Source organism: Puma concolor, unplaced genomic scaffold, assembly GCF_028749965.1.
Source record: "Puma concolor isolate L17-30 unplaced genomic scaffold, mPumCon1.1.hap2 unalloc_scaffold_78, whole genome shotgun sequence".
NCBI lineage: Eukaryota > Metazoa > Chordata > Mammalia > Carnivora > Felidae > Puma > Puma concolor.
The window spans coordinates 73,568-86,020 of record NW_028240289.1 but is presented as its reverse complement, the minus strand read 5'-3'; the positions used below and the strand labels follow the sequence as shown (position 1 = coordinate 86,020).

Below are 12,453 nucleotides of genomic sequence, written 5' to 3'. Positions count from 1 at the left end.
ATCAATATTTAAAGACATTAACATGAAAGCATATTACAAAGATAGAAATTTGGGATTCTATAGGATCTCAGATTCATTTTTCCTTACTAGACCAAAAACAACTAAGACACTGCATTTGCACACATTATTATGTTTTGTCTAATTTGTAGATGACAAATATGTAAATAGAAGCTTCATGTCACTTTTGTTCTTTATTATCTTCTGGCTCTAAAAGTACAGAGCAGGCCAATATTCATTTTTAAACAATTTATTGAGATATAATTTGCATACCAAACAAATTCATCCATTTCAAGTGTACAAGTGAACAGTTTTAGGATATAGACTGAATTCTGCAACTACCACTGCAATCTAATTTTGGAACGTTTTCATATTCCGCAAAAGAAACCTCATCATAAAAAAAAAGAAGCCTCATGCCATTAATTTGCAGTTCCCATCTACAGCCCCAACCGCAGTCCTAGGCAATCACTAATCTATCTGTGTCAGGGAAAGTGTCAGGACTAAGTGTCAGTATATTATATGAGGACAAGATTTCTAAAAATCCAAATGGAAACATTAATATGTAGTACATACAGATCTGCTTATTCTGGACATTTCCTATAAATGGAATCATACAATACGTGCTCTTTTGTGACTGGCTTCTTTCACTTAGCATAATATTTTCATTGAACCACTGCATTTCAGCCCTCATTCAGCTTCAATTGTATTTCAGTGTTTCTAGTTCTTCAAGGGAACTGCCTGAGAATGTGGCCTTTATTTAGATCATGGAATTTGAAATAGGAGTGGGATATTATGTAGCTTCAGAAAAAGGCAAAATTCTGTATGTGATAGCCTGAGTGTTTGCAGACCGCTCTGAGAAAATGAATGAGTGCTATCATACGGCTTTGGAATGTGCCTCTCATGTTTAGACTCCCACATTTTCTCTTTTATTTTCCTATTTTTTCTGTATTCATCTCCTCTAGACCGTTTTTCATGCTATTTTCACCCCTAATTATTTATCTATTCCCTCACTTTTTGTAGTCCTAATCAAAGAACTATGTTTTTAGCATTCCTTTGGATCCAGAATTAAAAAGATTGATGAAATATGTTAATAAAATGACAAGAAAGAATATTACTTTATTTTCTTTCCGAGCTCATTTCTAAGTTTTTACAAATATCTTCTTATTGGCAAACAAACTTCTTCAGAGATGATTTTAGAGAAGCTCACAACTCAAGTTATATTCAGTGATGCAAAAATTTATATGCTTACTCACCATCAACAGGTAGGTTCTTTATCAAATCGCTATTTTCCATTCCTGTGAGATTCATTCCCATGTTTTGCAAAGCAGTGTCTAGGTTAGCAACATCAACAATCCCTCCTTGGAAGAAAGAGAAGAATGTAAGCAACATTGAATAACCTTAGAATGTGACAATAGCTATGAATTCCTGTGTGTTATAGATATTGGTTTCACCTTAAAGAAAAAGGTCGAATGTATATTCAGTTGTATCTAAGAGTGTCAGTAATAAAGGCGGAATTAGAATTTCCTCCAATGAGTAATTGTGGGAATCCATTTATATAATTAGCTTTTAAAGACTGTGGCAGAACTTCAAGACGATTTACAGAAATACAGAAAACAAAATTCATATGCTTCTGCCAGTAGGAAAGTATTATTTTTGTTTGCTGCACAGTTTACATGGTTCTTTCCTCTGAATAAATTTTCCCAAAAATGTCTAATAATTTCTCTCATCTTGTGAGATTGAAATATATATAGAGTAGAATATGCATGACATACATTTACCATTTTAACCATTTTTCAGGATAGAGTTCAGTGGCATGGAACATACTCACCTTGTTTTAGAACCATCACCCACTATCCATCCCAGAACCTTCTATCTTCCCAGATTAAAAGTCCGTACTCCTCAAACAACACTCCTCATTCCTCCCTACACCCAGCCTCTGTCTCTATGAATCTGACTGCTCCAGGTTATCTTACATTAATAGAACCGTACAGTATCTGTCTTTTTGTGATTGGCTTATTTCACTTAGCAAAATGTCTTCAATGTTCACCATGTTGTAGCCTGTGTCACAATTTCTTTCCATGTTAAGGTTGATGAACACACAGACTGAGCCCATCTCTTGGCTCTTTGAATAGTGCTGGATATACACATTTGGATACGCACTACAAAAGCCTGAATGTCTGTGTGCCCCCCTACCCCCTGCCATTCATATATCGAAAACCTAATTCTCAAATTGATGGTATTAAGAGATGGGTCCTTTGGGAGGTTATTAGGTCATGAGGGCAGAGCCCTTATGAATGAGATTAGTGTCTTTATAAAGGATAACCTGCAGAGATCCCTTGCCCCTTCCACCTTGGAATGATACAATGCGAAGTCACTGTACAAATACAACCCAGAGGAGGGCCCTTACCCGCCATGCTGGCATCCTGATCTTGGGACTCTAGTCCCCAGAACTGTGAGAAATGAACTTCTGTTGTTTATAAGCCATCCAGTCCCTGGAAATTTATTATAGCAGCCTGAATGAACTAAGACACAAGCCCAGAAATGGAATTGCCGAATCACGTAGTAATTTTAAGTTTTTGAGGAACTGCCATACTGGTTTTCATAGTGGCTGCACCATTTCACGCTTCCACCACCAGCGCACAAGTGTTCCAACTTCTCCACATTTTCACCAACACTTGTTATTTTCTGTTCCTTTTTAAAAATTTTATTTTTTTAAATGTTTATTTTTGAGTGGGGGGGGAGTGGAGAAAGCATGAACGGGGTGTGGTGGGGGGGGCGGGGAAGAGAAAGGATAGAGGATCCAAAGCACAGCCTGATGTGGGTCTCACACTCACGAACTGTGAGATCATGACCTGAGCTGAAGTTGGATGCTTAACTGACTGACTGAGCCATGCAGGCGCTTCTGTTCCTTTTTATAAAATCGCCATCCTATGGGGTGTAAGGTGGCATCTCATTGTAGTCCACTATAAGTCTAATTGCTCATTTGTAGGTAGTCAGAATGCACTGTGGTTGCCCGTAGGGTTTTTTGTTTTGTTCTGTTTTGGTGTTCTGTGACTTGCTTACGATTTGATTAACCAGAGACCTCTGAAGCAACCTTTTAGGACTCATTACGTGCCCTGTGTTTTAGGATCCATGTCTTTGAACAATCACAAAAAATTACCAACTGTTAGGTCTTCAAATTAGCATTTTCTTTCTTTGTCTCTGCTAGCTCTTTTGTATACTGTTGGATAAACGGGCCGATTTTTCACTCTGACCCTCAGGCCTCTTACTCCTCCTTCCTGTTTGTTACTTTTTTGTCTTCATGCTGGAATCTTGGCAATTTTTTCAGAGTTCTATTCCAGTAATCCAATTAATTCTTCATTTCCATCTGCCAATAAAACCATTATGGTTTTAAATTTTCCAGGCTAGACAGTTCATTTCTAGAAATTTTGACTCCTTTCAAATCCATGTTTTCCTGTGCTAGTTTTTAAGAGTATTTCCATTTTCCTTTTGTGAATTCAGTCATTTAAAGCATACTTATTTTATGGTCTATCTAAAATATTTGTGTCATAGGAAGTCTTTGGGCGTTCCACTTTTTATCGTATATATTGGCAAATTTTTTTTAAATATACTTTATTGTCAAATTGGTTTCCATGCAACACCCAGTGCTCATCCCAACAAGTGCCCTCCTCAATGCCCATCAGCCACTTTCCCCTCTCCCCCAACGCCCATCAACCCTCAGTTTGGTCTCAGTTTTTAAGTCTCTTCTGCTTTGCCTCCTTCCCTCTCTAACTTTTTTTTCCCCCTTCCTCTCCCCCATGGCCTTCTGTTAAGTTTCTCAGGATCCACATATGAGTGAAAGCATATGGTATCTGTCTTTCTCTGCCTGACTTATTTCACTTCGCATAACACTCTCCAGTTCCATCCACGTTGCTACAAAAGGCCAGATTTCATTCTTTCTCATTGCCAAGTAGTATTCCATTGCATATATAAACCACATCTTCTTTATCCATTCATCAGTTGATGGACAGTTAGGCTCTTTCCATGATTTGGCTATTGTTGAAAGCACTGCTATCAACATTGGGGTACATGTGCCCCCATGCATCAGCACTCCTGTATCCCTTGGGGAAATTCCTAACAGTGCTATTGCTGGGTCATAGGGTAGATCTATTTTTAATTTTTTGAGGAACCTCCACACTGTTTTCCAGAGCGGCTCTACCAGTTTGCATTCCCACCAACAGTGCAAGAGGGTTCCCATTTCTTCACATCCTGGCCAGCATCTATAATCACCTGATTTGTTCATTTTAGCCACTCTGACCACTCAGCGTGAGGTGGTATCTCAGCGTGGCTTTGATTTGTATTTCCCTGATGATGAGTGATGTTGAGCATCGTTTCATGTGTCTGTTGGCTATCTGGATGTCTTCTTTGGAAAAGTGTCTATTCATGTCTTCTGCCCATTCCTTCACTGGGTTATTTGTTTTTCAGATGTGGAGTTTGCGAGTTCTTTATAGATTTCGGATACTAGCCCTTTATCCAATATGTCATTTGCAAATATCTTCTCCCATTCCGACGGTTGCCTTTTAGTTTTGTTGATTGTTTCCTTTGTAGCGCAGAAGCCTTTTATCTTGATGAGGTCCCAATAGTTCATTTTTGCTTTTAATTCCCTTTTGGCAAAATTTTTTCATCTTTTGTAATTTTCTGTTTCAAGGTCATTTTAAGAAAAGTTTTACAGGGAAAATTCTTCGGACCATGATATGAGGATGAATTTCTTGAATACTAGAGTTACTACAATGCTGGCGCAAACTTTAAAAAATTTTTCTTTTAATATTTATTTCTTTTGAGAGAGAGAGAGAACGCACATGCGTGTGAGTGGGGGAGGTGCGGAGAGAGACTGAGACAGAGAATCCAAAGCAGGCTCTGCACTCTCAGCACAGAGTGTGACATGGGGCTCAAACCCACAAACCATGAGATCATGACCTGAGCCAAAGTCACACACTCAACTGACAGAGCCACCCAGGTGCCTCACTTTTTGTTAAATTTTTGTGAGTTCCTGGCCCATGCAGGGAGTGCAAATATGAATTGGAACCAACATGAACATAGGTCCATAGTCATGAATTTTCAAAGAAGACATTTCTTCATGATCTTAGAATCCATGACTATACACATAAACTTCCTTTTACCTACTTGTGCTGATTAGACATTTTTCTAGTTTACCATTTCCTTAAGGGTGAAGTTATTCAAGAGTTCTACTTTTATGTGGACTTTTGCTTCCATCTTAAGGTAAAAGAATGGTACAGGAGGCCATTTCGTAAAATAAATACAGAAAAGATCTTTGGAAAAAACATGAATGTAGTTTTACACACACATACACACACAGTGGCAAAGGCTTCTCGTCTGCTTTTCAGATTCAGATTCATCTGCTTTTTTGCTATAACTGTCACTCACCTTTAAGGGTTTTTACACCATCCATCAACCTATTTTGGTACACCTTTCCAACAGCTGTAAGAAAGAAAGAAATCAGACCACACCAATGAAAGATTAAGTTAGGCATTTAGAAAAGACAGACATCATAATTTACCCCCAGAAAAGGCCTAATTTAATTGTAAATAACCAAGAAAACAGTTAACAAGTAGAGAAAATTTTCAATATGGCCCCCTGGCTTCTGAGGGAGTTATTATGGGCACTCTACTATGCTGAAACACACACATCTTAATTCCCTATGCCTCCCTTTAATGTCCCCATTTTCCCTTTCTGGTATTTTCTCACTCTTTTTACTTTCCTGTATGTCCCTGTTTATTCTTGAGGATGCCTTCTGACTAGAATCAAAAGTTAGAATAGGCACTTCCTTGACTTAATACCAGGTTAGTGACTGAAGGGGCCAATGATTCTATAAACAAAGTGGCACCGCTGGGGTTACTTCTTAAACTGGAACTGCATAATTCCTTCTAAATCCTGTTTTTATCAAATGGAAATAATTCTAGAACTTCTCAAAAAATAAACACAAGTCTGAGTTCCTTAAAGGCTACATTGTTTTTTTAAATACTCACCATTGACTGGCAGACATTTCTTTAGTTTTGAGCACTCCTTATCTGTGAGCTCTACCCCCATTTTCTCCAGAATACTTTGAATATCACTGACATTAACTTCTCCTCCTTCAAAGAAAGAAATGTAAGTCGATGAAAAGTTTGACTATGACCTAAAATCTCCAAAATATGAAGAAAAAGAAGTCATTTATCTATTCAGCAGATCATGCAACAGCTATAAACAAAGTAGCATGAGACCTTTGCGCCATCAGACATCATGGAAACAGAATTGTTACCTTTACTCAAAAAATTCAATATCTATAATTATGGAGTAAAGCAATTTTTTTTTTTTGAGTAAAGCAATCTAAGCAAGATGTAAGTGGCTTGGGGGATTCCAAGTTATTTAAAATATCACAGACATTTAAAATTCAGTGTCTCTGTTATTACCTTAATTATGAGTGTTGTGTCTGGTTTTACTTCACTGCTTAATATGTTAATTCAGCATAATGTGCATTTGCCTTTGAGAACATTTAATTCTATTACACAAGTGAAGTAAGTACATTAGTTCAAGTTTGTAGTTTACAAAACATGGGCTACATCTTTTAAGATGTTTTGCAGTACATGGGGCGCCTGGGTGGCGCAGTCGGTTAAGCGTCCGACTTCAGCCAGGTCACGATCTCACGGTCCGTGAGTTCGAGCCCCGCGTCAGGCTCTGGGCTGATGGCTCAGAGCCTGGAGCCTGTTTCCGATTCTGTGTCTCCCTCTCTCTCTGCCCCTCCCCCGTTCATGCTCTGTCTCTCTCTGTCCCAAAAATAAATAAACGTTGAAAAAAAAAAAATTAAAAAAAAAAAAAGATGTTTTGCAGTACAGACAAGTAGTTTTTAAGTAAAGGGTATGTAAGTTAGATAGAAGGGAATGAAAGAACTGAGCAATATTTAATACTCATGAGGCATTACATGCACATGGAGAACATGTTCACTAAATACATGTTAGACTAAATGTATAAGAAGCGCTAAATATTTGTGATACTCTAACATTGCTTGAGGCACCAAATATTCAAGATGTGGTAAAGATTTATGACACTTGTTCAAATGACTCTAATTTGGCAATCCATTGGTGACACCATTTTTAGGTCTTCTGTGTCCTCTGCTCAAGGAACACAAAACCTATGGCTCTTTGATGGCCTTAATGGCAAACTACAACTATTAACAACAGGTACTTGTCCTTGTGTCTTTCTTTTTTTGTTTTTGTTTTTGTTTTTTTAAGTTTATTTACTTTGAGATAGAGTGGGGGAGGGGGCAGAGAGACTGAGAGAGAGAGAGAGAGAGAGAGAGAATCCCATGCAGGCTCTGTGCTGTCAGTGCAGAGCCTGACATGGGGCTCGATCTCACGAACTGTGAGATCATGACCTGATACAAAGTCAAGAGTCAGATGCTCAACTGACTGAGCCACCCAGGTGCCCCTAACCCTGAGTCTTTCTGAAAGAGTTTGTGTCACAGGCTAGAGCACTTTCCATCTGTGGTCCATCTGCTTGAATCTCAATTCTGGTCCTTATAACCACATCAGCAGCAGGAAAAACTAATGCTGCTGAACAGAGAGAGACACAAAACTTATTATGCACATCACACACCTTAGATTCAAGTAGTGTAGTCCTTCCATTCACTCTACCCTGAATTTGTTAATGTATTCCATATTTCTGCCCCATTTTTGCTGTGTGTTTTTATTTTATTTTATTTTATTTTATTTTATTATTATTTTTTTTTTGCTGTGTGTTTTTAAATGATTTAATACTGTGTGACTCAAACATTTTAACTGGGTCCATCAGCCTTTCTGTCCTGCGTACTCTGGGCTAGTACTTTGAGGCTACAATTGCAGAAAGTCTGTTTCCCTTGACACTCAGATTATGCATATCAAAGTACTGTTTGGAAGAAACCTCAGAGGATCAAGAATTTTTTATCAAGCATTGCACTTCAGTATATAGTGTAAATATCAAAAGTTAAAATTCCATACAATTTATCACGTATACAAGGACTACTTGGAGTAAAAGAGGGTATTAAAAATAATTCGTTAGGGGCGCCTGGGTGGCGCAGTCGGTTAAGCGTCCGACTTCAGCCAGGTCACGATCTCGCGGTCCGTGAGTTCGAGCCCCGCGTCGGGCTCTGGGCTGATGGCTCGGAGCCTGGAGCCTGTTTCCGATTCTGTGTCTCCCTCTCTCTCTGCCCCTCCCCCGTTCATGCTCTGTCTCTCTCTGTCCCAAAAATAAATAAACGTTGAAAAAAAAAAAAAATTAAAAAAAAAAAAAATAATAATTCGTTAAAATTAATCTCCCTCAGTGGTAAACCATAACAATCTAGGATGTAAGATCACTCTGAAGTTAAACTCTAGGCTAGGAGTCAGCCAACTTTTCTATAAAAGTTTATAAACAATAGAAAATATTCTAGGTTTTGTAGGACTTATGATCTCTGTCACAACTACTCAGCTCCACCTTTGTATGGTAAAAGCAGCCATAAATAACGCACAAACTAATGGGCTGGATGTGTTCCAATGAAATCGTTTACACAAACGGAAGCAGATTTGGCCCAAGGGTCAGAGTTTGCCAACCCGTAGTTTAGACAATTAAAGTAGAAACACTTCCCCAATAAAATGGTAAAATGGCAGAGTAAAAAGGTAGTGATGGGAGAGTTGGAATAGAGCATTAAAATATAACTTAATGTACGAATTAGGAGCTTAGAGTCACAGTAATTGTTCACTAACCTGTAACAGTGGCCACTGCATCCATCAATGTGCTGAGCTCAACCTTCCCGTTAGCTACAAGGAAAGCCAAAATAAGGTAATAAGGCCAGAGAGCCATATATAAACAGACAAAAAATAGGGTAAATTGGGAAATAAGAGATCGAAGTTCATTAGCTCCACTGCTTTATCTGACTCAACTATAAGGATATAAACCCTGGATTTAAAGAATTAACTCCACATTAGTTGAGGGAGAGTCTTTATCTCTTGGACGAAATGGAGTCTTGAATGTACCTCTTGAATTTGAAGGCTGCTCTCCATCTTACTGGCAGGGTGAAAGGTCCCAGTGACTTATTTGGCTGTGTAGCCATTTATCAGCTTTGGTTCAGCCACATTTGTCAGAGGAGTCTTTGGGGACCACCTTTCTTGTCTTCTTACCTTTTCCCAATTTGTCTTTCTCTAGTTTCTGTGTCTATCACAACTATCTTGGGATTTTTGATCACACAAATTGGTGACCTGTTTCTTCTATTAACACTACATATACTTGTGTGTAAAGATAGGTATGTATTTCTCTTTAACCCTAAAAGACGGGTAGATATTTCAGAGAGTCTCCAAACTGAAAGGACTTGTGGTAACATCATAACTAGTCACAAAGGGGATTCAACAGTTCACTGAAAGCTAATGGGTTAATAAAAATTCTATGGGGCGCCTGGGTGGCGCAGTCGGTTAAGTGTCCGACTTCAGCCAGGTCACGATCTCACGGTCCGTGAGTTCGAGCCCCGCGTCAGGCTCTGGGCTGATGGCTCAGAGCCTGGAGCCTGTTTCCGATTCTGTGTCTCCCTCTCTCTCTGCCTCTCCCCCGTTCATGCTCTGTCTCTCTCTGTCCCAAAAATAAATAAACGTTGAAAAAAAAAAATTCTACATGATGAGTTGAATGTGTAGACTTGCTCTCCTATGTCCTAAGGCTTCATGAAGTCCTTGTGTAACACTAGGAATTATTTTTTTTTTTAAAGGGTAACGAGTCATAAAAAAAAAAGCAATAAACTTTAGAAGAATATTATGCCTTATTGGGAATAACTTGGAATGAGGATGGTTCTGAGGGGGGGGTTCAAGAGAAGGCCAAGTTTGCACCCGTGTGCTGAGTATGAACAAGTATTCCCTTGTATGCCACTGAAATTGGCCAGGATGTTGCTGGTTGTTTCAAAATGAGTATAATTTCTGCCAAACCTTCTTTGGAAAGCAGAAAACTGCATGAGTGATGATTAGGCAATTGTCTTTTTGCTTTGATAACATTTATACCAATGATTTGGAGCCCTTTGGTTATGTACTGCTCAAATGAAGTGTTAGAAGGCCAGCCTATATTTGACGTTCCTCTTGAAGACTTTCTGTCACTTTGAATTATTTGTATTTTTCACTGTTTTTCATTTGTTTAGTCTAATTATTCCATCATTCCATTCATTCTTCAATATTTATTGCCTCTAAATATAAGATGATGTACGTATGGTTTCTACTTACAAGAAAATCACAGTTCATAAACAAAGAAGAGTGATATAAAGACACTCCCTTTTTATACAATATGCTAAGTGTATAATAATATATGTGTGAATAGGATGAATTTTAAACTAAGAGGAAGAGTAAATAAAGTGAATTCCATGGATCAGGGAGCTCTGGGAAAGGTAAACTTTGAGATTAATTTTATGGGCAAGAATTGGCTGGTGAAATATGCCTAAGTATTTTTGTTCTAGGAGTTGGAGAGTATGTGGAAAAGGACAATTGGATAATCAAATCAGATGCCATGGTATAAGCATTAAATAACAAAGAAGATCTGTATATTAATTGAAGAAAATTTTATGAATTATCTACTAAATTTCAGGCACCATATGAGGCACCAAAGATTAAAATATATTTAATAATAAATTTAATATAATTTCTGAACAAGTCAGTTTCTGGGGTGAGACGGACAAGTAAACATACTGTAATAGAGTAGTTGGGTTGACATACAGCAAATGATAAAATCAGGAGATGCTCCCGCTAAAATTCATCCATTTATAGCTACTGCTTTGCAACAGGGTGGAGAGCCGACTATATAAGAATCTTGCCTATATCCAATACTATGGTTCAGACACCTCAGTGTTATAGGGCAATGTGGAAGCAGGAAATAATGTAAGATAAAGCTAAAAGGAAAGCAAGGGTCAGATCACAGATGTATGAAATAGTCAGCACTCCTAATTGGTAGGACTTGGTATTCAATGAGATGTGGCACTAAGGAAAAGTTGCAGTGAAAAATACCAATTCGGTTTTTTTTTAATATTTATTTATTTTTTGAGAGAGAGAGAAAGAGAAAACGAACAATTGGGGGAGGGGCAGAGAGAGAGACACACACAGAATCTGAAGCAGGCTGTAGGCTCTGAGCTGTCAGCACAGAGCCCAGCACGGGACTCGAACTCGTGGACAGCGAGATCATGACCTAAACCAAAGTTGGAGGCTTAACCGACTGAGCCACCCAGGTGCCCTGAAAAATGTCAATTTTTAAATTTGTTTTACTAAGAACATGATGGTGCCACCAGCTGAGAAAGGGAATGTATAATTAGGAGATAGTTTGGGGTAGGTATTTTTAAATATAGTGAATTTAAGATCTGAGGCTTTGCTGAGCAAGAATGAATTTGGCAGATACAACCCAACAGGAATCTGGATGTGGTTTTACCCAACCCATATTTGGGGAGGAATTTGGGCTGCAGAAAAACATCTAGAAGTTTTCAGCATATAATGACACTTGGAAATAGGAGTGTGGATAACACTGTCCACTGAGAATTGTAACACGGAATTGTAAAAGTTAAAGTGATTAATGGGCTTAGGACACAACTATTTGAGGGATACTAATAATACGGAAATTAGTCATATTTTTCTTCCTTCCTTTCTATTCGCCAGCCTATGAGATTCATTTTGCTCCTTGTAAATTCATTACTGGATCAGAAAGTAGTTATAATAGTTCTGTGTGTGATGCCTGGAATCCAAAAGAGAAGAGGTTAAAGATATGGGGCTTATAGAAATGAAGAGAAGCCTAGTTTCTTCTCTAAGCTTTGCAAAAATGTCATTTTGATACTAGGTAAAACTAATTATGGACACACTCATGTACAAGTGCAGAAAGTCTCCTGTAAGATACAGTAGTATGTGAAACACGCACCGGTAAGTGGTAGATTTTCTGTCACATCTTCGTGTTCCCTTTGTGTGAGCTTGATTCCCAAGTTTTCCAGGACAGTGTCCAGGGTATTCACCTTAACTCTGCCTGCTTAGGAAACATACAGGAACGAAACATGAAAAAAAAATGAGTTTAAAATATTAGAAATATATTTGTGAATGCGAATTGTTATCTGAATATATATACTTTGTCATTATTACAATAAAAAACAAAAGAGAAAATGTACTTCTGTGATTATTACTTTTCTGTATGAACTCCCATTTAACATGTCTAAGAGCATTAAATAATCAACAGAAAAATCAGAATTAGTAATTCGTCCTTTAAACCTTGAATGGAAGCCTGTATTATAAACAGCTCATGAAGGGATAGGCTACGTGATTTGATTATAACCAATATTAGAGAGAATAGGAATGAGCTTTGATGATAGGACCTCACTAATTTATTAACTAACTAATATTAAAACAGAGTGACGATCATAAGGTAACCTTAAAAACAAGCAGAATCTTAGCACTTTTTTAGATAAAA

The 12,453-nt window shown here is 38.0% G+C and overlaps 1 protein-coding gene across 1 annotated transcript in view; it reads right to left on the bottom strand.

Moving 5' to 3' along the window:
• Nucleotides 1-12,453, bottom strand: part of LOC147570862 (uncharacterized) — a 34,130-nt gene that overhangs the window by 3,925 nt on the left and 17,752 nt on the right. Inside the window, exons 8-12 of the mRNA XM_086696726.1 lie at nt 11,914-12,015; nt 8,754-8,807; nt 6,024-6,128; nt 5,422-5,475; nt 1,251-1,355 (exon numbers count right to left, since the gene is read on the bottom strand). Of these exons, the coding sequence (XP_086552852.1) occupies nt 1,251-1,355; nt 5,422-5,475; nt 6,024-6,128; nt 8,754-8,807; nt 11,914-12,015 (420 nt within the window). The remainder of the gene's footprint in view (nt 1-1,250; nt 1,356-5,421; nt 5,476-6,023; nt 6,129-8,753; nt 8,808-11,913; nt 12,016-12,453) is intronic.